Below are 24,971 nucleotides of genomic sequence, written 5' to 3'. Positions count from 1 at the left end.
GTCACGATAGGATGGAGGAGGCGCCTTCCCCACGTGTCGGGAGCACTGCCAGTGTAGTCGGTGGCGTTTTGGGTGCCTGGCACGGCGGGGATCTGAGGTGTCAGGAAGATGTGGGTGCTGCGGGGTGCGACGGAGGCTGTGGGGAGGACGGAACACAGGGAAAGGGTGAGGATCCCTCCCCTCGCGACAGGCTGGACGGTTACCAAAGATATTTCTGAAGTTCCCCCTTGGAAAATACTTAGGTGCTTAGGAACAGCTTCCCTGCCAGAAAGCTGTGGCCATCTTTCTTAAATGATCCAGTTCCTCCCACCCCTCCTGGCTGTCACTCCTTGCCTCACACTGTGTAGTTCCTCTCCCGGCTTTTGCTGTTTTCATCCTTCACAGGTTTGTAGATTATGATCGTGTCCCCACTTGGCTGCTGCTCAACCACATTATCCATATTTAGCTCTTTTAATCTTCTCTTCCAAATCAATCCCTTTGGCCTCCGTGTTTTTGTTCCTCTTCTCTGAACTTCCTCCAAGTTGTCTATGAGGTGCCCAGGGCCGCCTCCCGAGAGCCGCCAGGGCGAAGCTCTTCAACGTCTCCTCCTCCCACGCTGTGCTCGAGCTGCTCTGGGCTTTCCAAACCAGCTCACGCCTCCTGCTTTTCTCCCTCCGTAGCTCTCAGCTCTGTTGGGTTTGCCCCTCTGACCAGGAGGCAGTTTGCACATTAAGCATCCCGTTTCTGTCCTGCCTGGAGGTGTTTAGCCAAGGCCAAAGCAGCTTTGAGAGGGCTGAGCAGCAGTCGGGGTCGATGCAGCGACACGAGTCGTTTGCTGCTCCTCGCTGTGAGCCTGCGTGTCCCTTGCAGGCTGTTCTGCTGCCTCAGGAGCCCGGTGGCTCCACAGGACAGGCCCAGCTGGGCCGGCTTGGTGACACGGCTCTGTGGCGCTGTGCCACCCAAGGGTCTCTCTGCTTAGAGGAACCTCTGGACCGTGTTACCTGGAGCTCCAGATGTGACCATCTCGGACGGGATCTCCTTGCAGATCGCTAGGCGGACCCAGTCTGTGATTGATTCAAGCGTGCCGGTGGTGCTCCAGCTCCACCTCTTCCCCGCACGGTAACTCCAAGAGTGCCTGTCATTCCTTTGGGACATCTGCAGCCCCTGGCCGTTGGGAGCCCCCGGCCTGTGCTCGAGTTCTGGCCGCTGTGGAAAGCACAGCGTGAACGTGCCAGTGGGTACAGCTTGGTTGAGGGGACCATCCCCAGGCCAAGCGTGTCCCCCCCACACCCCCACCCTGCCTGTTCTCCTGGGGCTCCTTGCTGAAAACGGGGAGGTTCTGGATCCTCGTCTCGATGGTGAGAAAGGAGGTCCCTCAGACCCTGTGCCACGAACACCCAGGGCAGCCCTGCTCCCGTGCTGGCTGAGGCAGGTCTGACCTCGCTCGGTTCTGGCACAACTTTGGACTCATCCCCTCCTCTCTGCAGTCACCAGAGTTCAGACGTGTCCAGAATTAGTTCGTGAATCCTGTGAGCTGCGTGTCTTCAGGTTGACTTTTATTTACTGCGGCTTTCTGAGGATGAGGAATTTGAGTGACTAGATGATCTCTAAAGGTCCCTTCCGACCTTAGTGATTCGATGATGCTGAGAATGCGCAGGGCTTGGCGTCCGGATGGGCGGATTTTCCAGTTCCTGCTCCCTGGAGCACAAGCCTAGGGAGCTGCCCCCGTCCGAGTGGGGCCTCTCCAGTTTGGCAGTGGGAAAATCAGGGGAAAAAGATGAACCGAGGCTGGAGCAGAGTTGGCTCCATGCGGTTTTGAGCGACCGGAGAGTGAGCTGCTGTGCAGCGTCTCGCACGTGCTCAGCGCTGCCCGCCCGCTGTCTGCCTTGGACTGCTGTCCTCAGTACTGACCGCATAAAGATTTACTGCTCAGTCTTGGCCTCTCTCCGTCTCTGAAGGGCCTCTTTCCAGCCTGCTCTGGAGTTTGGCTGCCCATTCCGGGCTGTTTGAGGGGGAGAGATGAGCAGGGCGCTGGATAGTCGCATGGGGACCACTGAACGGGGCGGCAACCTGGCGCCTCGGGCTGGCCAGCCTCGTGTTGGCGCTTACCTGGCCTGGGCACGGAAGCCCTTGCAGCAGGACGAGATACGGCTTTGGCTTTCAGGTCGAGCATAATGGCCTTCTGCTTAAAGCGCGGCCTTGCTGGGGGCACCGGTGTCGGGATGCCGCCCCGGAGCTGCCGCTGTGGCCGCGGGGACAGCCGCCCTCGGGCTCCCCTCGAGGCCGCTGCAGCCCGCGCAGCTGCTGAGTGTTTCCACGGGAGGATTGGGATTTCAGCGGCCTCTCTGGCTTGGCTCTTCCCAACCTCGGAACCTTTGCTCCAGGTTTTATATAGCTGGCGGCTAGCGGGGTGCTTTTAAAGGCAGCTGTGTCCGCATCGCAACGTGGCAAGTGGTTCGTGAAAGGCTGGCTGGATTTATATCCTCTTTCCAGGAGATTGATGCGCCGGGTGCTTGCAAAAGCGTTTGCATTATCCCTTCTCCCGCTCTAATGCACTGGTCAAAGAGCACTGGCGCTAGCACCATTTGAGCGCGGCCTGCGTTTGTGCCCGGGTTTCATGTGGTCGGGGTGGAAACGTGCCCGTGTCGCTGCCGCCCTCCGCCCGGGCCCCGCGGGTTTGCTGCGCGGCTGCGTCGCGGTGCGCGCAGAGCGGGAACGCGCGTGGGAGCGGCCGGGAATGGCAATCTGTCGGAGCTTGGCGGGGATGCACAGAACGAGATGCGGGGGTTGGCAGGGACTGCAAGATCTCTTATCTGCAAGAACACGGAGCTCGGGGCTTAGGGCCTTGTGTGGGGACCTGCCTTGTGAGGAACACATCCTGGCTTCCAGCCCAGAAAGGAGAGAGAAGGTGGTGCCCACAGCTCCAGGCTGCAGTGGTGGGTGAGGAGGTCTCCAAGAAGGAAACCTGCTGCCTCACAGTGGGAAAAGTCCTTTGGTTTTTGGCTTGAGTAGAGCCAAGTGCTCGTTTTGCTTGAGAAACCACCCGCGCGTGGAAGCTGGTGTTGGTGCTGGTAGGAAGGAGGGCATGGCTTATTGGGTGGGTTTGCCATTGGGTTTGTGGTGGGAAGCTGAGCTAGCGTACGTGACCCAGGACCCAAATACCTCGTCCTCCACCAGCCTGTCGGGCTCATTCTTGCTTCATTCACGGAGATCCCGGCCTTGATTTCTTCCCCTTCCTGTTGTGCTCGCTTGCATTGACTGGCCCCTCTTGCTGCCTCTCACCTCCGGGGACACCTTCCTTTTCTAGAGCAGATCCCGTAGTCTCGGAAGCGGTTGGAGCAGGTGACTTGGTGCCAACACGTCTGTCGTGGATGCTATTCCTGGCTGCGTTGAAGCGGCGGCGATAGGCGAGGCCAGGCCCCTGCGGAGTCTGCCTCCGCGTGAGCTCCACGTGCTGGAAGCAGCAAGATAAGGCTAGCGGCATTCAAGCCACTAGGGATCTTTCTGGCCTGCTCTCTGGTGAAGGACGTGTGTAGACATGGGCTTAGAACTGGCTTTTTGACTCTCAGGTCACGTTAAGACAGCTCAGCCAGCTTGTTAGTCCGGAGAAGGCTGGTGAATCAGCGGAGAGCCTGCCATAGCACGTAGGCTTTGGGTGCTAACCACAAGTCCATCCAGCTTCTCCAGCATGGAGCTCCTTAGGGATCTGCGCTCGCTCGGAGGTGCAGCTCTGCTGGAACGTGTCTCTGAGCCAGGACCCCGGGGAACTGAATCCAGGCAGCGGGAGCGGGCGGTGACCCCTGCCGCGCTCATCATGGTGGGGATATATCGGAGGCTAACGAAGAAGCTGGGTCTAACCTTGAAGCCTGCCGTGGTTTTCCCCAGTTCCAGGGGCAGTGCGTGTCCCACCACGGCTGGCTCTCTGCCTCGGGCCTCCCGTATAACCCACCCAAACCACTTAGCCCCAGCGCCGTAGCCTCCCTTTCTGCCTGCATCCTGGGTGCAGGATGTCCTGGATACAACGTGAGCATCTCCGGAGCCCTGCAGGTGCTGATGTGCCGGGCGAGGGGAGCCAAGGACGTGCCGCTCTCGTTGACGCCCGAGCCACGTGAAGCCTCCCCGAAACCTGCTGAGAAGGAGGGTTTCTCTCTGCCGGTTTGTGTTTGGGGTCCCAAGCCCCAGGTGCCGGAGCGGCTCTGAACCATCTGGATCTCCTTTGCCCGCCGCGGCGCGGGTGAGCCCTGGCACTGCCTGCGCTTTACCTGCCAGCTCCAAAGGACGAGCTGCCTCATCCTCGGAAGAAAATCCAGGCCGATGCTCCTTCCCAGGAGAGAGTTTCCATGCACCTCAAGTGTACTTAGCTGTAGCAGCTAGAAAAAGCCCTGCTTCCCATCCAGAGAGATGTTTCTGAGAAGCTGTTCCGGTGAGGGTGCTATCCAGCCCAGGCAACTGAGCACACGAGGTCCTGAGCCCTGTTTCACCCTCCACAAGGGCGCACCATGTGGGCTCGGATTTGCCTCCGAAGAAGCCCAATGTCCTCCGTGAGCACCGTAGCAATAACAGGGATGTTTCCTTTGGGATCTGGTTGGATCCAACCTTTGGGATCTGGTTTGGTGCTGTCCTTGGGCAGCAGGTTCTACAGAGGCGCTGCGTTTTCAGCCGGGGTTGTGAAAAGTCCACAGAGGTTTAGGAGGGGAAGAATTGACTTGGTTCCACCCGAGTGGCCTGGGAGCACCAGGGCAAGATGCAGTGGGGAGCGCTGCTGGCAGCGCCGAGCACCACTGCCCGCCTGCAGCCTGGAGAGGGTTTGGGGCTCGCCTTGTCAAGCTGGCGTGTGGCATCCGCACGGTTGTGACCCATAATTGGTGTCTCTCTTGGCTCTGTGTTGCCTTTTGCTTTTGCAGGAGCTGAGGGACCTTTCCAGCCTGGGAAGATAGGAAAAGGTGGTGGGTCGCTTCTTGTCCTGGGGGAACGGGCTCAAATGCATTAGTGGTGCAGACACATTGCAGGGTAGTCGTGTTGGTGCTTTAACACGGGCCGTGGTCAGTGTCTCAGCCCTTGGAGATGCAGCCCAGATCTATCTGCTGACGGCTCTTTTCCAGTTTTGCTATTTTAGGGGCATCCCTGGTGGCTCTTACGGTTCCGAAATGCAGCTTGGGAGCCTTGTGGAGCCCTGCACGGCAGAGCTGCGTTTGCACCCGCTGCCGTTTAACCTTAAAACCTTCTCCAGCAAAGGAAGAGAGACAAATTTGTCTTCTGCGAAGGGGGATTTAGGGCCTGGAAACACCGGAGCGCTTTGCCCGAGGGAGCTCGTGTCGGAGCGAGGACGCAGTCTCCGCCGGCTGCAGCCTCATTCCGACCTGCCGCGTGGCGTGGAGCTCGGAAAGCCGCTGCTAAAGGCTCGGAGTGGTGCCCAGCGGCTTCTCCAACGGGAGCGGAACCGAGGGCATCTTTCGGCCTCAGCAAGGGCCTAGTGGAGCAGCGTAGCCCCGTGCGGAGGCTTTGCCCTTGTCCCAGCCTCCGGAGCCTATTTTTGCTCTCGAGCTCCGAGCCGCCTCTTGTGCCTGCAGTTGATAAATGAGGCTCCTCCGGTCGCTCCAGCGCAGAGTGAAACATGAAATCCCATAAAGCCGCCTCGCTTATTAGAGCCAGCGCGGCGAGCTGCTTGTTATGCGCCCTGGCGTAATGCAGATTACGGATGTGACCGAGCGATAATTAGCGGCGCTGGAGCTGTAATTAAGCGCTCCTGCGTGGCGCTCTCTGCTGCACAGGGAAGGAAGCCGCGCGGTTTGCAAGCCCCGCAGGTGCCCGTGTGTCCCCTCGCCTCGCTCCGGGGCACGCCAGGCAGCCAGCTGTGCCGGCCGCCCCTCCAGATGTTTCCCGGTGTGCTGGGACTTGCCCTGATGCTGGAAGCGGGTGGCCACCGAGGCCGCAGCGGGAGCGTGGCCTGCGGGGCTGGCTTGCCTTGCCAGCTTCCCCACAGAGGTGCCTTTCTCTCCCCGCGGTGCCCGGCACTCATGGAGCCGAGGCGCTCTGCTGCCGTGCCCAGCGCTTGCATGCGCCCTGGGGTGGCCTGGCCGCTGCGCTGGGGCACTGTCCGCATCCGAGCTCTGCCTCGGGGCTCCCCAGTGAGCCACCCGTGCTGGTGGGATGCGGGGAGGTAAGAAGGTGCTGTGGAGCGAGGGGCAGGAGAGGTGCCAGGCGACGGGGGCTGCAGCCCGGCAGCCGCCTGCGCCCCACGGGCTGCCTGCGGTGCTCGTGGGGCTGGATGCGCACAGCTGCCCAGGCGGGGGACGGGCACGGGGGGACAGGGAGGCACGAGGGCACCGGTGCTTTGTGGTCTCCTGCGTCAACACGACTGCCACACCAATATCCTGAGAGCCTGTGGCTTCTCCGAAGGGGCTCGCGCGTGTGCCCCTTCGCCGGCAGCGTGCCCGCCGGAGCGGGGAGCCGTCTGCTGCTCCTCCTCACAAGGGAGCTGGGTGCTCTGAGGGGTGTTCCTGACTAATGCTGAAGCAGGGTCTGGTGTCTCCATGAGGTGCTCAGCCTGCTTCTGTTTTGAGGTTGCTCAGGATCTAACCCTTGCTGTGAGAGAGGAGGTCTGAGCAGAGGATGGGCAGCTAGCCCCAAAACAGGCACAAACGCCCTGTGGCAAACCAAGGCCACGGGCTGACCACGGGTGGGTTGGCTGATGAACCTTGAAGGAGAGGGCGGCTTCCTCCTTGCACCGTCCCTTGGCCGGCAGCGGAGGCGGCCGTCCCTCCGCGCGCAGCGTTGGGTCCTGCCGGGTGGCCGCGCGCGAGGAGCGGCCTGTGCTGGGCACCGGCTCGGCGCCGTGCCCTGCGGCTTCCCCAGGCCGAGCTGCTGCGGCGCGATGCCGTTTCCACGTGCGAGGAGAGCAAGAGGGCTGGTCCTTGTGTGGCCGCCAGTTCCTGTCCTGCAGCGGGAGGCACCGCTCTCCCGAGCAGATCCTTTCCCCTCGCATGCCTAGAGACAAGTGTTGTAACCCCAACACTTGCGTCTTCACCTGGTCATGCGGTAGATCTGGGAGGAGGACCTTGGTTTTCGTTGGCACCAGAGGGAGCTGCTCGTTTGTCCTGTCCTGCCAGCTGAGCGGGAGCCTCTAAGTTTTTCTTTTCTAATGAGCCGTCAGGTCGAAAGTCTTTGACTGCATTAACATCTGAGCGATAGCCAAAAGGCGTCCTGAGCAGGCATGGTAACACAGCCAGAGCAGTCCGTGAAGGAGCTTGGCACAAAGCCCCTGCCACAGCAGAGCAGATGCCTCCTGTGGAAGGACGTTGAGTGTGATCTCCGTAACCACAAAGCGCTGCCGTTTCAGTGGGTATAGGCACACCGGGGTGGAAAAGGCCAACTAGATCCTTGTCCTCTGATCATGCGTGGGACTCGAAGTGCCTCCTAGCACGCAGGCCAAAGGCAATTCTGGCATGGGAACTGAGAAGGTGGTAGCCCTGGGCTTGGGGTTCTTCAGAAAAGGAGATACCTGTTGATACTTGCTCGCCTCTGTGTGTTCCTGACAGTGACTGGCGTGTTTCTCCTTCCCCACAGATGGAGTCTCCGGTCTCAACGCCCGCGGTGTTGCCCTTGCACCTCCTCGTCCCTGTGGTCAACAACGACATCTCGTCGCCTTGTGAGCAGATCATGGTTCGCACCCGCTCAGTGGGAGTGAACACCTGTGACGTGGCCCTGGCCACCGAGCCGGAGTGTCTGGGCCCGTGCGAGCCTGGGACCAGCGTGAACCTGGAAGGCATCGTCTGGCAAGAGACGGAGGATGGTGAGTGTCGCCGGAGAGTTCCTTGGTGTTTTGGAGTTACAATAACCCCCTTCTTTCTTCTCCCCTGCCCTGGAGCTTGCTGGCACATCCCGCGCTTCCTCCCCACCGCAGTGTGGGTGGTCGGGATGGAGTAGCTGTGTGGGAGCAGCTCTTAGAGTTGGGTTTTTAAGCGCTAGAGCAAATGAAGCGAGCGGCCAAAACCCGCGTCAGCCCCGTGCGGTGTGTTTGCCCGTTGCCCAGACAGCGGGTGGAAATCTAAACTGCCGTTTCGCTGCCTCCATGTGAGAGCTGGCTTGTTACTAGAGGTGCTAGAGAAAAGCCCATGCCAACCTGAACGGGAGCGTGACAGAGTTGACTTCATTTCTAGCTGGCAACCTGCAAGTCTATCGCAAAACGCCCGAGCCCTGGGAGGCAGCAGCCATCTCCTGCTGGATAAATAACCCCAGCAGAGCTTTCAAAATAGGCTTGACAAGAGATCAGGGCTCTCTTGCCAAGCCAACCGGACCCTGTTCCCCTGGAACTCGTCTCATGTGCACAACGTTTGGTTTGCTTTCCCAAGTCCCTCGCTTTGATGGGGTTTAGTTGCTGTTGGGGCTCTGCCAAATGCCATGGGGATGAATAGGTGGTTCAGTGCACCACAGTTAGCACAGGAACCCGCCGTCCCTCCAGCCTCTTTGGGAGGCTGGAGGCTCAGCCTGGAGGCCTGAGGTGAACCCCTTGTACCTGCATGTGGTTCCAGCTGGAGTCTGGAAGCAGAAATAGAGAGCAGAGGCACAAATGTGAGAAAGAGCAGAGGTGGCAGAGGCCACCTGATGGGATACTTCGGATGGAGCAGCTTGGAGCTCCGCTTGGACCTCTGCCTCTGCTCTTGCTCTGCCATGGTGTGTGGGGAACGAAGGCGCTGGCCTTAATCCCTGCTCTCTCTGGCAGTGCTCCTCTAGCTGCACTTCCAGTGACTGTCTTCGTTATCTTTGATGATAATTAAAGCTGAACTGAAACCCGCCTTTTCCATAAGTGGGCCAGCGCTCCTACGTTTAGCCACAGGTTGGTGGTGTAAAACTTGCCGTGGTGCCAGCACAGCTCATGCTGAGGCTGCGCCTGTGTTTTGTGGCCTCCTGGCTCAAGCTCTTGCTGTGTGGTCCAAACGGACACAGTTTCCATAGGTGTGCAAAGCCCCCTTCCTGCCAACCCAAAGTGCTGGGGCAGGATCAGGATGGGACCCAACTCCTCTTTCCTCAGCCCTCTTGCAGACTGGTTTTAAAAATGCAACTGGTGCGGGCCCAAGTGGTGCAACGGCCCCGGGCATGGAGGTGAGCTGGAGTTGTTCCTGCTTGGAGCAGTGTCCTGACCTGAGGAGTTTGGGAAGGGAGGCGTGCGCAGACCGCGCTGGCCGGCGCTGCCTGGACCAGCAGGTCCTTGCTGGCTGGAGATGGGCACCTCCAGCTTCCTCCTACGCCCCTGGCCTTCTGCTCAGTCACGCACATGGGAAGATCCAGCTGAATGGAGACACTGCGGAACTCTCAGTGCTTTTTTTCCTCCTGCTGCTCCTGAGTGCAAGCTCCAATTTTCCACGGTGCTGGAAAATAGTGCCCAGGGGATTCTGCTGCTCCGAGCTCGGCTTCCTGGTGGGGACAAGAAAGCGCCGAGCGGCGGCTGCCGGCGGGGGAGCCGCCGTGCGCTGCCCTGGGCTCTGTGCGCGAGGCGGGCGGCAGCGACGGGGGAACGGCCCGTCCGCCTTCCCGCCTCGTTGCACCGAGCGCCGAGGAGGGACCTCGGGTAAGACCCGCTGGCTCTACCTCCCGGCCCAGCTCTGGTGCCTTTGGGGCTCTGCAAAGCAGCCGGTCACCTCAAGAACTGCCAAGTGAGCTAGGGAAGCGGAGGCACGGGCGAGCCAGGCGACTTGTCTGGAGTGGCACCTGGAGCAGCTGCAGTGTCAGCCCGTCGCAGGGTTTAGGACCGTGCATGAAGCACCAGACGGTCTCTTCTTTCCCATGAACGTGTTTTAATTCAGCTTGGTGCCCAGGAAAGCCGGTGGAGTGTGGGACACGTGGGGGTATTTGCGGCACTGGAGCTGGGGTGTTGCTGTTTTTATCTTAGGTGAGTGCCGAGTAGGACAGGAGAAGTCCAGTCGCGAAAGGGCAAGGATTAAAGCTCTTGGGGGAAGGCTGGAGAGGTGGCAGCAGGAGCCATGCTGGAGTCAAGAGCACCGCCAGTCGCCAGCTCTCCTGCAGGTGTTGCCTGCAGCTCCCAGGGCTTTCCCAGAGGCGCCGGGCCGCGGAAGCTCCGCTGTGAAGCCAGGGACAGCTCGGACTTCTTGGTGTTTGCAGGGGAGGTCGTGAGAGGAGGTGCAGGGTGGGCAGAGGAGACCACAGAGCAGCCCAACGAGGGGTGAACCGGGATCCCCTGTCCTGCAGGAGCCTCAGCACACCCACTGCATCCCACTTGCTGCAGTGGATGCTCCCAAAGGAGGCGGCTGTTGATTTCCAGGCCCCCTTCCCTCACTGGTTTTGCTTCCACCTCTAATGGCAGTGCTTGGTGTTTCTTTTTTCCCCTCTTTCCTTCTTTTTTTTTACCCTGCTGGGCCTCGCCAATCGGCGAAGCTCTGCAGCCCGTCTGCCTGTCCTCCCACGTTATCCCGTCTTCGGCGGCTATCGGATCCGACCGTGCCTCGGAGGCACTCTGCGATTCCTGCAGCTCGGCTATTTTTAGCCCGCCGTAATTCAATGAACTTGTGCAAAGATCCTTTTCTGCCTGGCTCTGCTGGCTGCTGCTTGGTTCCTGCTGTCAGGAGCGATGGCTTTTACGGCGAGCCCTGCGCTGCTGTCACGCAGGATACAAATCCTGCCCCTCCTTCGGTGCTTTCCAGTCTGCTGCAGATGGCAGCTCCCGAAGCAGGGGCATCTCACGGGCTCTGTTGTAGGAGGCTGAAAACTTGGGGGTGAAACCGTCCCCCGTCCCCTGCCCTTCCCGTCGGGGCTGATGGAGCCAAACGTGGCTGTGCTGGAGGAGCAGCCCGGACCTCGTGTGATGGCCAGAGCTGGAGTGTGGGAGATGTGTGGGAGCAGCAGCCATCTGTCCTTGCCCTGCCGAGTCACGAGCGGGACGCAAGGTGGAGAGCCACAGGTCTGCGAGGAGGACATGTCTGCAAAGCAAAACAGGGCCTGTTTCAGCATGGATGAGCCTGTGCAACCGCGTCCTGTCCCAAGGTCCCCAAAGCGGGTGCTGAAATGCCATGCTGCCTGGGTCTGTGTTTCTCCTGGGTTGACATCCCCGTTTCTGGTGGGTTGTGCAGCATCTCCCATCCTTTCCACCCCACCAGTGTCTCCAGCAGGTGCCCACGGTGCTGCTGCAGCCCCGGGACAGGCTCAGTGGAGCGTCCAGGAGCTTCAGCCTCTCCGGACGGCTTGGAAGGACGCTGGGCTGCAGGAGCAGGCGCTGCCCGGAGCGATGCAGGAGCTGGGGCATCCCAGCGCTCGCGCAGCGCGTGGGCGCGGGGCCGTGTTGGGAGGAGCACGTGCACGGAGGGCTGGATTGCAGCCCATTTCTTCTCTCGTTTTGCTAGGCAGTTTGTTCCGAAAGCCTTTCCCCGTCTCGCTGTCTGTGAGCAGTGCTTGGCTCGTGTCAGACACCTCAGCATGGGAGTCGGGAGGAGGATCCTGCCCGAAGTGACACCCCATCCCGCAGCAGCCGGCGTGTGGAGGTGCAGAGCTGCCTTCGTTGCCACTTAATTCCCCGCTGCCCGGCGCGCTCGACGCTCCCAGGTCTTCGCGTGCTTCCCGACGCCGGGTGCCATTGGGAAGGGTTCCCGCTGGCTCGGCGGGGGCAAGCACAGCCCTTCTGCGGGGCCGAGGTGCCCTTGAAAATTGGCTGTGTGTAGGCTGTGCCCTGGGCTCCCGAGGTGACCGCTCTGACGCGGCCCCGGCTCTTGTCTTTCGCAGGCTGCTCTTCTCCGCTAGCTCCTGCCTTGCGGGTTAATGGTGGGCGCCGCTCCAGCGAGCCGAGCGGATCAGCAGCCGCGTCCAGCGGTGGAACTCCCTTCTTGCCCTCATCCTCGCGTGCTGCACATGGGAGGTCTGGGCTGGCAGGGTGTTTGCTTCGTTTTTTTGGTGTGTGTGCGTGTGTTTTTAATAGGCACGCCCACCGGGAAGAACCCGCCGTGGCTTGGAGGGGATGGGAGCTCCCAGCCCCAACCTGCCCTGGGCAGGGGGTTGTGCAGCAGCCGGGAGCAAGGATGGTTGAGCAGAGCCCCCTTTGCACAGCTTGGAAGCTGGCCAGAAAGGTCCCCTACAGGCTGCCAATGCTGCTGTGGCATTAGAGAGATGGGCCAGAGTTGACCCTTCCGATACGGAGCTGAGCCCCGAGGAGCCGCAGGGCTGATGTCCGCTCCTCCCGTTGCTGCTCTGCATGAGCTGCTGCTGGCACTCAGTAAAGGCGCGGGGCTGTGGCGGCCACGCCGAGGCACCGAGGGGGCTGCAAGCCCCAACCGCCCGCCACGTGCTGCCCACGGCGTCCCCCGCAGACCCTCAGGTCGCCTGCGTCGCGGTGCCTTTGGCCTGGCCTCGGCCCTGGGGCGCCTTGTGGCTCCCCGCTGCGCGCCGGGTTCCCGCTGGGCCTCCGCGCGCCAGCTCCGTGCCCGTGCCGCGCGGGAGAGGTGCTTTGTTAACTGCCCTGGTGGGAGCAGCTGTCTTGGCAGTTCCCCTAATTCCGTTAGGTGTGATTCCGATCTGCAGGAACTATTAACTGATCTAATTATGCCGGAAAGCAGCACTCCGCGCGCTGCCTCGTTAGCCCCCGCGCCGCTGTCGGTGTCACCCGGTGTGAAGCGCCGCGTGGTGCCGGCCGCGCGCACGGAGCGGCTCCCGCGAGCGCCTCGCACCGCGGCACTCCTGTGTGCAGCCCCAGCACGGCGCGGTGACACGCAGCCCTCATAGCAACGCGGAGCGCAGCGTGGCAACCGCAGCCGCGCGCGGCCAGGGCGACGCAGCGGAGCCCTCCGGAGCCCTTCTTGCTGCCTCTGCGGCTGGAGCGCGCGCGAGCTCACCCCTGGGGCTTCGGGTACCGCTCGTGCCCACGTCAACGCGCATGGAGTGCTCTCGGGCTGGACGACACGGGCCCGAGCAATCGGGAGGCTTCGCTGTGACATCCGCCTGCCGCTTGGCCTGCTGCAGCTCTACAGGCTGCCCAGCTCCCATGTCCAACACCGTCTTCTCCTTCGTGGTTGCGCTGGGCATCTCCTGTGCTGTCGCTCCAGGTGCCGGCGGCTGCCGCCCGCTTGTGGCCCTGCCTTCCACCCCCTGCCACCGAGACCAGGCTCAACTTGCCCTGCCCCAAAGAGATGCTTTGCAGCGTGCCCCCTCGCTGTCACCTGTCCCCTTGCATGGTGGCTCTTGTGGCCAGGACTATCTCTGCCTCTCGGGATGCCTGCTAATACCGAGGGTGCTCTGAGAGTGGCCATGGACCAAGGTTGCAGTTGCCCAGAGGTGACAGCACTGCTGCTGTCTGGGCTTTGGGGCTTCAGAGAGGGACACAGACTCCCCTATAGACAAAATCTACCGTTCATAGCCTGGTGAGCTCACACCCGCAAGCGGGAGGTGAATTCTCGGGTCTTTCACAGCAAGGGAGCAGAGCGCAGGAGCAGAAGCATCTCTCTCTCTTGCTTTGATAGCATTTCAACCCCAAAACTAACGAGCGCCTCTCTGGCAGCTCACACCGATGGAGGTTGGATTATTACCTGATTTTATATCTGTAGGTGCTTGTCTTGCTGCGCCGCGTGGCTCCTCGGGCAGTTTTGTGCGACGCTGCCCTCGCTCTGGTGTGTGTTCAGCGGGTCCTTGGGAACCCGGCATGGGGACAAGTGCCGGGTGGGTTACAAGGGCATGTCCTGCAGTCACTTTAGTCACCTACAGGGCACATTTGCTGGCTCTTTTCCCGTGGGTGCGAGCTGGTATGGCCCCAGCCCAAGATATCTCCACTGTTTTCCCTGCCCCAGCATGAGACACTTTTCTCCACCTCCTGTCCCTTCAAAAGTTGATGGGTGATAACGATCAAGTGTCCAGAGGTGCCTGCTTTCCCACTTGGGCTTTGCACGTCATCAGGTTTTCCCTGGGGAATCCTGGCAGAAGTGTCGCCACCCCCGTGGGGTGGAAGAACCGCCAGGCAACAGGAGAGCTCGGCGCACGTTACCGCACGGGGCCTCGGCTCGAGGAGGCTGGCGCCAGCGTAGGGTCGTGCCAGCGCGTGGGGTCCCCTGGGTCACTGTGTCTTTGAGCATCGTGTGCTCCTGCTTTCCTCTCTCCTTCCAGCTGGGGCCTCTGCAAACGAGGGAGAAGGGGCTGAGAGGCCATAGGTTGGACCCTAGCCAGGTAGGGGTTAGTGCCAGAGACAGCAGTGGAGGTGAGGACCCTTCCTGGGGACATCCATGGGGAACGGTGTTGAACGCTCTGGGCTCACTCACTCGAAGAGCCCTGAGCAGTGCTCAGCCGCTGGCCCTGGCCATGGTGGCGGGGGACACGGGCTAGGTGTGCCCTGGGTCCAGGCTGCGTCACGAATCCGTGGACAAAGGGCAGCTCCTCATGGCAGGAAATGCCACCGGCTGCTGTGGCAGCGTCCTTCAGAGGCTCCCAGCACCCAAAACCAGCAGGGAGTTAGCAGGGCACCCCTTGCCAGCAGCTCCACTGCTGTTAGACAGCCGCGGTGGCGATGGAGATGGCTTGGGCAGCTGCCAGCCCGCTGGGGCACGGCAACCTGCGGAGGAGGAGGAGGAGGAGGAGGAGGCAGAGCTAGCCCTGTTTGGCAGCTCTCCTGGGGAGAGAGCGGCGCTCGCCAGCTGGGCGCTGGGCTCAGCCCGCCGAGCTCTGCCGCGGGGCGCCCGCCGCCCTGCCTGCTCCTCCCTTCCGCCCTGCGGTAGGGCTGCAGCTCCGGAGCCTGCAGCAAGGAGAAGCCTCACGTGGAGCTGCTGCAGCTCGGCCAAGCCCCTGTGTGGCCACTGCTGCCTGGGCTTGAAGGACTCTGCAGGCTGGACTGCGGCCGGGGCTGGCCGAGGGAGCCCCGCAGGCAGCGGGGTGGCAGTGGCACCTCCAAGAGAGGAGACCCCAGTGCCCTCCTGGTACTTAACGTTGTCAAGAGGAATCTCTGCTCACAGTGGGCCCCGGTGTCCTGGCCATGCTGTTGTGCCCGGCCCTACCCCATGCCCAGGTGGGTCACCGCCTTGCTCCCTTTCTTCTGCTCAAGGAACCTCCCGGAACCCCGTGGAGACAGATGCGGCGGCGCCTGCAGCTGCGGTGCCCTCGGCCTCGCGGGGACCCACGCAGGCGCCCGGCCAGGCTCGCTCTCGCAGCTGTGGAACGAGGTCTGCGCTAAGTGAGAAGCGGTCCCTCGGGGCCGACGCGTCAGCGTCGCCTCGCTGCCGGAGAGCTGCAGGCCCGGGTGCAGGGGACGGGCAGCGCGGCCCGCGGATCCATGCGGCTCCAGAGACCGCTGGGGGCGAGAGGAGCGGATCCGGATCGCAGCGGGCGGAGGTTGCCGAGGCTGCGGCGCTCGCAGCCGGAGCCGCCGGGGCTGGGCCGAGCTGAAGGGGCCCGCGCGGCCGGGCGGCCTCCCCGCGCCGCGTGTCTTCCAGGCGGCCGCCGCCAGCCGCGCGCGAGGAGGCTCTGCAGCTGCCGCGCGAACAGAGGACTCGGAGACGGGTCCCTGAGCACCTCGGGAGCGGCCGGCACTGCCGCATCCACCTGGCCGCTCTGGCAGCTGCCAGGAGCTCTTTCCTCTATTTTTTTCTGCTCTGCATTGGCCTTGCTGCCTCCCTGTCCAGCTGCGTGCCGGGTGTCGCCCTCTCCCACGCGTTTGGGAGGAGTTAACGCCGCATGGACCTTGGTAGCCCCACATCTCCTCAGTCTCCTCTTTGTCCCACCAGCTTGTCCCCTACAAGGTGTGTGTCCCCTCCAGCCCTGCCCCAGGACGCTTCCCTTCCCTGGGTGTCCTGCAGCTGCATCCGTCGAGTCCCAGATCCGCTGCTAAAGAGGCCCATGCAGGAGCTGAGTGTGGCCTGGACCTGGTAGGTCCCACTCCACCAGGTGTGGGGCACGTGGGTGTCCAAGTGCTGCAGGGAGCAGGACTTGCCTCTGCAGCCCCTCCTGCAAGAGACCTGTCTGGATTTAGAGTGGGAGAGGCTGTGGCAGCCCGTTTCCCAACCTTGTACAGCCAGAAGTCCCCGCTTCACAGGCAACGTGTTTGGTGCTTCAGAGATGGCAGCGGCCTGGGGAGAGGACGGCCTGCTCGGGAGCAGTGGTGCGTGGTGGTGCGTGGTGCTGCATGGTGTGCGGGAGCTGGGCTGGTGTGCAGTGGGGAGCGAGCTGGGACCTCCATCCTGCACCTTCCTCCATCCTGCACCTTCCTCCATCCCACACCTTCCTCCATTCTAACCTTCCACTATCCTACACCTTCCTCCATCCATCTTCTTCCTCCATCCCACACCTTCCTCCGTCCTGCACCTTCCTCCATCCTGCACCTTCCTCCATCCTGCACCTTCCTCCGTCCCACACCTTCCTCCATCGCACACCTTCCTTCATCCTAACTTTCCTCTATCCTACACCTTCCTCTATCCTACTTCTTCCTCCATCCCGCACCTTCCTCCATGCCCTGCCATCCTCCATCCTTCTCCATCCTCTGTCCAATGCCTTCCTCCATTCTACTTCATCTTCCATCCTGTGTCTTCCATCACGCTATGCTGTCCTCCATCCTGTGCCCTGTTCTTTGGTGTCTTTGACCACAGCGCAGGGCAGCTGCTTTAGCAAGAGGGGTCTCCTCCAGCAGGGACACCCCAGGTGGCACCAGGGATGAATAATCCTGCCTTTCCCACTGTTTCCCTGGACACGAGCAGCTCACGTCCCTCCCCTTTGCCTCAGGTCTGCACATCCAAATCCGCTCTTCGCTGGCCTCTTCTTGAGCCCTGTGCTGAAGGGGTTGTCGAAACCGGTGCCGGGGCCCCGCGCTCGCCTCGCGCGCTGCTGCGTGCGGGAACCTCTGCATCGCCCCTCGTCCTCCTCCGCGGCCTCCGCTGGCACCAGCCTGGCGCCACCTTCCTCTCCCTTGCCCCTCTTCGTGTCTCCTCTCTCCATTTGTGCTTTCGCAGACGGATCCCGTGTCGCTGCCCGCTCTCCTCCCGGCTCCCTGCGGCAGGAACCTTGGGGGCCGCGTTTGGTGCTCGCGCCGCCGCAACGCGGCCCCGCTGCGGTGACGGGAGCACTCAGCAGCCGGCGCCTCTGCCCGTGCGAGCGCTGAGTGCTTTGCAGCCAAGCTCGGGTGCTATCGATCGCCCAGAGCTGCGGCGGTGTCCGGTTCCCGGGAAGTGGCTGCGGCGGGAGCCATTTGAGCAGCTCGCTCCTGCCCGGGGACGTGCGAGATTCGCCGCGCGGTTGCAGCCTCCTTGCGCCTTCCTGGGTGGGACAACTCAGCGGGAAAGGGCCGGTGTCCCACGCTGTGACATCAGTGGGGACGAGCAGGTGGCCGCAGGGCCCTCCGCTGCCTGCAGGGTGCCCAGAGCCATGGATGTGTCCCGCTCCCCAAGGGATGCTCTGGGTTTGGGGTCTTCCTGCACGGCTGCAGCAGCTCTGTGTTCCCTGGGGTGCTTGGATCCCCTCAGCTGTGACTTTTCTAAAGGTGAAGCCCAAATTTTGAACATCACAGCAGGCCAGACCCCCTTTCCTCCGAGCCTGAGTGTGTTTCAAACCTCCTCTGGGTGGCCCTGGGCCGTGCAGGAGGCAGGGGAGCTCCCCATGCCCGTCTCCAGCTTCGGCGCTTTGGGCTCTCCTCTCTCTCCCAAACCCGGAGCCCGTGGCCACCCCGGACACCCTGGCCCTGGTGCCAGGGCTGCTGCCAAGGCCGCTTAGGCTCTACCCCCAGGGCTTTGAATTGTCCTGGGTTCTCAGGGCAGGATTTGCAGTGAGGTTTGCGCCGTGGCTTGCAGCAGGTTAAATATAGGCTGGTGCGGGGCATCGCGCTCGGCCCCACGCCGGGCGGGGAAGGGACGTGGGTCCCTCCGGCCGGGTCACTGCAGGGAGCCGAGCGCCACCCATTTCCCCCCGGTGCTTCCTTGGTGGAGCCTTTCCTGCCCTGCTCCTCTTGCAGGGCGAGCGCAGCCGCCTGGGCCTCAGCTCCGTGGGCGTCTCGTGACTCCATATTTCATGTCAGCGAAGCCCGCAGCTGGCTGCTGGCACGGCACCGCCGGGGACACGCATCGGGATTTACAAACGTGCTCCAGGCACAGCTGTTCCGGGCTCCCTCGGCCCCATCCATCTTCTTGCGAGGCTGCGCCGCGGTCTGCCTAGCTGCACTCGTCTGCCCTTGGAAATGAGATTTCTATCTCCCAAGTTTTACCTTGCTCAGATAAATGCACTCGGCGCGATGGACTCTGCTCCCGGTCAAATTAGTTATGCAGTAATCAGAGCAGTCCATCGCTGGGAGGAAATATCCACTTGAGTTCACCCGGCTAATGGCCTGAGATTATTGAGTGTAATTGCTTTCTTATGGAAGCACTTGCAGCCCGCTGGCCACCGGAGACCCGGGAAGGTGCTGGCGCTGGGCGGGCTCGGAGGGGAGCAAGCCGGGTCTGCCCTGGCGCCCTGCGAAGGGAGGCCGCGAGATGCGGCTGGCTGGTCCTGGAGCAAGATCACCCAGGTTTGCGTCCCTGGCAGGGCCACCTTCAGCTTCTGCCCTCTCTTTGCTTCCTGAAGTCCTTGAGATTGGCATTGCCAGGGTGGGCCCCATCGGGGCCTGGCCTCACAGGACGCGCAGGAGATGTGTCCCTAGCTGCCCGTTTTTCCAGGCACAGGGAGCTGCCAACATGGGATGGGGTCTCGTGATGGCTCTTGGCGGACGGAGTGAGCAGCAGACAAGGGTTCTCCCCGAGGCTGGGCGCTCCTCCAACGGTGCTGTGCACCCCTGGGGGTCCGTGGAGGCCGGGGCGGTCGGGCTGTGCGGCGATGCTGGGCAGAGCTTGCCATCTAGTGGGCAAAGCCGTCCCCTCCGACGGCCCCGAGACCCGCAGGGCTCGCAGCCCTGCCCAGGGCGTTTGCAGCTCTCCCGTGGATCTCACAGCTTTGCCGAGGGCTCCGCGTCGCTCCTACATGTGTTCCCATCTCCTCCCCATGCAGGGATGCTGGTGGTCAACGTGACTTGGAGGAACAAGACGTACGTGGGGACGCTGCTGGACTGCACGCAGCACGACTGGGCACCTCCCCGGTGAGTGCGCGGCGGCGCCCGGCGGGACCTTGGGCTCCCTCAGCACCCGCTCACGCTGGTGCACCCCTATCGTGCCCCACTTTGCCCGGGCGAGGAGGGGAACCGCAGCCCTGCTGGGTCTCATGTCACCCAGCACCCAGCTCTGCTCCTTGCCCTGGGAGCTGCTGCTCCTCTGGCCACCTCGTGCTGGTCCCCCAGCACCGTGTTCCTGGCCCGGGGCTGCTGCCATAGGATCCCAACATCTCCCTGCCCGTCCTGGCTTCGCCCCTGGCTTCTTGCCTCTCTGGAGATGGAAGCCAGCTGGGCCTTTGCTGTCTGAGGCCCCTGATTCCTCTCAGCCCCTTCTGTGGTGGTCCAGGGGGTTGACAGGGGCCTCTTGTGGGCCTGGGAGCGCCAAGACCCACTGCAGAGCCCCGGGGCAGGAAGGGGCCTCCTCCCGCAGGGCCGGCGCGGCTGGCACGCCGCTCGACACGCGCTGCTTGTCCCCGCAGGTTCTGCGACTCTCCCACCAGCGACCTCGAGATGCGCAACGGCCGGGGCCGCGGCAAGCGCGTGCGCCCCAACAGCAACACGCCCGTGAGCGAGGCCGCCGCCGCCTCGGACAGCAAAGGGACCAGCAACAGCAGCAAGACCCGGGCGGGAGCCAACAGCAAAGGGCGCCGCGGCAGCCAGAACTCCTCGGACCACCGCACGCCTCCCAGCGGCAGCACCGAGGACGTGAAGGCCAGTCCCTCGTCTGTGACCAAGCGGAAGAGCAAGCCCCTCTCGGACATGGAGCTGAACTCCAGCTCGGAGGACTCGAAGGGCAGCAAACGCATCCGCACTAATTCCATGGGCTCGGCAGCGGTGCCCCCGGCTACGGTGAAGGTGGAGCCGGCTGCCCTGGACCGAAATTGCCCCTCTCCCATCCTCATCGACTGCCCCCACCCCAACTGTAACAAGAAGTACAAGCACATCAACGGGCTCAAGTACCACCAGGCGCACGCGCACACGGACGACGACAGCAAGCTGGAGGCGGACGTGGACAGCGAGTACGGCGAGGAGCCCTCCCTGCACTCGGACCTGGGCAGCTGCAACGGCGCGGCCGCCTCACAGAAGGGCTCGCTCTCGCCAGCTCGCTCGGCCACCCCCAAGGTCCGCCTGATGGAGCCCCACAGTCCCTCCCCGTCCAGCAAGTTCAGCGCCAAGGTCCCCTGCAAGAAGAAGCTGGGCGGGGAGGGAGACACCGACCCCGGTGCTCTGTCCAATGACGGCTCTGAGGATGGTCCCTCGGTGGCTGATGAGACGAGCAACGATGGCTTTGACTCGCTGGAGAAGAGGTGCGTTGATAAGGACAAGTCCAAGAAGGCATCGACTGCTAAGCCAGAGAAGATGCCCTCCAAAAGCTTGAAGTCTGCCAGACCCATCGCCCCAGCCATCCCCCCGCAGCCGATTTACACCTTCCAGACGGCCACGTTCACCGCAGCCAGCCCCGGTTCCTCCGCAGGCCTCACCACCACTGTGGTGCAGACCATGCCCAGCAGCCCTCAGCTCAAGCCCATCCAGCCAAAGCCCACAGTGATGGGCGAACCCTTCGCAGTCAACCCCGCCCTGACCCCTTCCAAGGAGAAGAAGAAAAAGGACAAGAAGAAGAAGGAGCCCAAGGAAGCAGAAAACCCTCTGACTCCCGGGAAAGCCTGCAGAGCGGAAGAAGGTAAGAGCCCTTTCCGGGGCGAATCCAGTGACCTGGGGACGAAAGGCGAGGGACTGTTGAACGGCTCATCCGACCCGCACCAGAGCCGGCTCGCCAGCATCAAGGCCGAGGCAGATAAAATCTACAGCTTCACGGACAACGCTCCGAGCCCTTCCATCGGCGGAGCCAGCAGGCTGGAAAGCGCCAACCCTGCGCAGCCCATGACGCCGCTGCACGTCGTGACGCAGAACGGCGCCGAAGCGAGCTCGGTGAAAACCAACAGCCCCGCTTACTCGGACATCTCCGACGCCGGTGAGGACGGGGAGGGCAAGCTGGAGGGCATGAAGGCAAAAGATCCGGAGCAGCTGGTCAAGGAAGGTGCGAAGAAAGCTCTCTTCCCCCCGCAGCCCCAGAGCAAAGAGTCCCCCTACTACCAGGGCTTTGAAACCTACTATTCCCCTGGCTACCCCCAGGCGAGCCCGGGGCCCCTGAACCCCAGCAGCCAGGCCGAGACGCAGGCCGTGAAGCTGAAGAAGGATGAGGAGCAGGAGAGCCCCGAGGTGAAGGTGAAGAGCGAGGGCTGCGAAGAGAAGAAAACAGAGCTGGGCAGCTCCAGCCAGCAGCCCTCGGTCATCCAGCAGCGTCCCAACATGTACATGCAGTCCCTCTACTACAACCAGTATGCCTACGTGCCCCCCTACGGCTACAACGAGCAGGGCTACCACGCGCACCTGCTGAGCACCAACCCTGCCTACCGGCAGCAGTACGAGGAGCAGCAGAAGCAGCGGCAGAGCCTGGAGCAGCAGCAGCAGCAGCGAGGGCTGGAGAAGAAAGCGGAGCTGGGCCTTAAGGAGAGGGAGGCGGCTCTCAAAGAGGAGTGGAAGCAAAAGCCGCCCATGCCCCCGACGCTTACCAAGGCGCCGAGCCTCACGGACCTCGTCAAGTCAGGGCTGAGCAAGGCCAAGGAGCAAGGAGGGGGGGACATGGCTAAATCGGTGATCATCCCCAAGCTGGAGGACTCGTCGAAGCTCTCGGGCAGCCAGGTGGCCGAAGGACTCAAGGTGAAGCTGAGCGAGGCGAGTCACCTCGGGAAGGAGAGCGGCGAGACCAAGGCAGGCTCTGAGTGTGGCCGGCAAGCAGAGGTGGACCCTGTGCTCTGGTACAGACAGGTAATGCCCGCACGGTGCCCGCCAGCTCGGGCGCGGGGCCCTTCCTGCCGTGTCGTGTAGGCAGCCCCTCTCTGGGGGAGCTCATTCCCGCCAGGATGTCACCCTGTGAGGTTGCCACTCGGGAAGGATGGTGCTGGGGTGCAGTGGAGGTGATGGGCCGCTCCAGGAGGAAGGGTGGGGAAGGGAGATGGGTGCACTGGCTTCTTCCCAAAGTTTTGTGGCTTTAGGGCATGCGGGGCGGGGGAGGCAGCTGCGCTGACAGTTCCCTGGTTCTCGCAGGAAGCGGAGCCCCGGATGTGGACCTACGTTTACCCCGCAAAGTACTCGGACATCAAGACAGAGGATGAGCGGTGGAAAGAGGAGAGGGATCGGAAGTTGAAGGAAGAAAGAAGTCGAAGCAAAGAGGCTATGTCCAAGGAGGACGGGAAGGAGAGCACCAGCTCCGAGTGCAAACTGACCCCCACCGAGGAGGCTCGCATGGTGGGGAAGGACCCCCGGCCCAGTGTCCATGTCCCCGTGTCTTCACCCCTCACGCAGCATCAGTCCTACATCCCCTACATGCACGGCTACTCCTACAGCCAGTCGTACGACCCCAACCACCCCAGCTACCGGGCCATGCCCACGGTCATGATGCAGAATTACCCAGGTAGGAGAGCCACCCCCTCCTCAGGGACTGCTCTCTGGGCCAGCCCTTCCTAGGCTGTGCTTGTGTCCTGGCCATCCTGCTGGCGCAGGGGACAGCTGTGGGGCAGAGGTGCCACCGTCTTCATGGCTCGGGGTTGGGCAGGGGAGGGTCCCGAGGGCAGAAGGAGGGTTGTGGCTGCACCTGGGTGGCTCACACGTCTTTGTAGCTCCGCGCGGGGCGGCAGAGCTGCGTGTTCCTGCCACGCAGCCCAAAGAGGCGGCGGGTGACAAATGAGCTTGCTCCCCATGCTCTGACTGCCCCCTTTCCTCCTCGCAGGATCCTACCTGCCTTCCAGCTACTCCTTCTCCCCGTACGGGAGCAAGGCGTCCGGGAGCGATGACAGCGACAAGTCCCGAGCCAGTCCCAGCGTGAGCTGTAAATCCAGCTCGGAGTCCAAGGCCCTGGACATCCTGCAGCAGCACGCCAGCCACTACAAGAGCAAGTCGCCCACGGTGAGGGTCAGGCCGGCTCCATGCAGCGGCCTCAGGGAGGTCCCTGGGCTCCTATGGGCCCTGCAGGCTTCCCCTGCATCTCGAGGTGTCCATGCGAAACCAGCTTTGCTCACCGCGCGCCCGCTTTCTGCTCCCCAGATAAGCGAGAAGGCGCCTCAGGAGCGGGACCGCGGCGGCTGCGGGGTGGTGGGGGGCGGCGGCAGCTGCAGCAGCGTCGGCGGAGCAGGAGGTGGGGAACGGAGCGCGGACCGGCCCCGCACGTCGCCCTCTCAGCGCCTGCTCTCCACGCACCACCACCACCACCACCTCGGGTACTCGCTGCTGCCGGCGCAGTACAACCTGCCCTATGCAACAGGTAGGAGCCGAATCCAGCCCCGCGCTGGGGACAGGGTCACAGGGCTTCCAGGGACATGGCTGCTGCAGAAGCCATGAGTGGGGCTGGCTGGGTCCACCAGGGAGCATGTAACGTGAGCACCACTTTGGCCATATCCAGCGCCTTTCAGCTCCCCTTGGAGCTCAGGATGGATTTGATCTGGATGTGCAGGTGCCCCAAGCGCAAGGCCAGTGGCCAAGCTCAGGGCCCAGCTCCTGACGTTGCTTCTCCCCGCAGGTCTCTCCTCCACAGCCATCGTTGCCAGCCAGCAGGGCTCCGCTCCCTCCCTATACCCACCGCCCCGGAGGTGAGACCGGTAAGGCCCGCGGCACCGGCGCGGCTGCGCGCGCGCACAGCGCTCCAGCTGCTTGGGGTGGGCACCCGCGGCCCAACAGGGAGGCTCCGGCGCTGTCTGGAGGCCGAAGAGCAGCCCCGAGAGCAGAGCTTGTGCTCACCCAGCCTCTGGAGGCCACCTGTGGAGCGCGGCCCTGTGCCCGCCGGTTGCCGACGGCCCCGGGCCTCGCGGCGGGGGCTCCCGGCTGCCGCAGCTGACTCTGCCCTGGGCTCTCCGCAGGACGTGAGCGCTGGGATGCCCGGGCTGTACGAGACATGTGACTGGCTCACATGAGGACGCGCTGGAGACTCCTTTAGACATCAGTTGAATGGTGTTAATTGTTCTGCTTGACGTTCCTGCCGTAATCTGAGGCAGACTCTGTCTTCTCCCCTGTCGGACACACACCGAAGCCCCCCTCTGCATCCCTCCCTCTGGTGAGCGGGCAAGCTGGTACCTACAGAAATATTTATTCTACTGGGCACCGGCGCTCGGGAGGGAAGAGAACCGCCTGCCTGGTGCACATGAAGAGGAAACGGAAGCACTGAGGTTTCTTGATGGCTTTGAGGTCCCCCCCCGTCCCCGCCACCATGTCTCTGTGAGCCGCTGCTTCGCGACAGGTCGGAGCATCCTGGGACTTGGGGGTGGCAGGCGGTGCAGGCCGGGCGCTGCCTCCCGCCTCCCGGGCACTCCTCGCTAGGGTCGAAGTGCCAGCTTGGAGCCGCGAGCAGAGGCGCCGTGTCAGGAAAGAGCCTCGTGGCTGCTCGTCGTCGTCGTGGTGCGGCCGCGCGGAGCCAAGGTGGGTGCCGGAGACGCTGGTGCCGACGGGGCAGCCGGCGCCGTGGGGCGCGTCGATGGGCGCTGATGTGGGCAGAGACGCGCGCAGCAGGTCGAGCGGTGCCCGTGAGCTCGCGTGGCCTCGTAGCCATCCCGAATCCTCAGGCTGCCCCTGTACCAGGCCTGAGGGCCCGCGGCCATCGAGGGCAGCCCCTGTGTCCCGCCGCTCTCCCCTGCCGTGTCCTCTGGCTTTGCAGGAGGCCGGGCCGGGGAGCTGCTCTTGGCCCGGCTGTGGCGGCTTCTCCTCCGGGCCGGCTGGCGGGGCCGTTTGGATGCGCTGGGCAGCTCCGGCCCAGCGCCGGGACGGGTGCGGCGGAGCCGGGCCCGCCGCGGGCTGTGCCCGTCAGCCCTCCCGTACGGGCCGAGCCCGCGGAAGCTCCTTCCCCAGGCTCTGTCCCCGCCGGCTCCGGGATCGCGTCATCCCGCTGGGCTCCCTGGCACGTCCG

General features: G+C 63.1%; 1 protein-coding gene across 1 annotated transcript in view; it reads left to right on the top strand.

Moving 5' to 3' along the window:
- ZNF609 (zinc finger protein 609) overlaps positions 1 to 24,258 on the top strand; it is a 47,259-nt gene extending 23,001 nt beyond the window's left edge. Inside the window, exons 2-9 of the mRNA XM_026043946.1 lie at positions 7,546 to 7,771; positions 18,919 to 19,006; positions 19,498 to 21,847; positions 22,127 to 22,493; positions 22,809 to 22,984; positions 23,123 to 23,339; positions 23,595 to 23,673; positions 23,932 to 24,258. Of these exons, the coding sequence (XP_025899731.1) occupies positions 7,546 to 7,771; positions 18,919 to 19,006; positions 19,498 to 21,847; positions 22,127 to 22,493; positions 22,809 to 22,984; positions 23,123 to 23,339; positions 23,595 to 23,668 (3,498 nt within the window). The 3' untranslated portion in view covers positions 23,669 to 23,673; positions 23,932 to 24,258. The remainder of the gene's footprint in view (positions 1 to 7,545; positions 7,772 to 18,918; positions 19,007 to 19,497; positions 21,848 to 22,126; positions 22,494 to 22,808; positions 22,985 to 23,122; positions 23,340 to 23,594; positions 23,674 to 23,931) is intronic.
- Positions 24,259 to 24,971: the final 713 nt, after the last annotated feature.

Source organism: Nothoprocta perdicaria, unplaced genomic scaffold (assembly GCF_003342845.1).
Source record: "Nothoprocta perdicaria isolate Ctin4 unplaced genomic scaffold, notPer1 scaffold_342, whole genome shotgun sequence".
Taxonomy (NCBI): domain Eukaryota; kingdom Metazoa; phylum Chordata; class Aves; order Tinamiformes; family Tinamidae; genus Nothoprocta; species Nothoprocta perdicaria.
The sequence above is the reverse complement of the archived record's forward strand: the minus strand, read 5'-3'. Positions and strand labels throughout refer to the sequence as shown.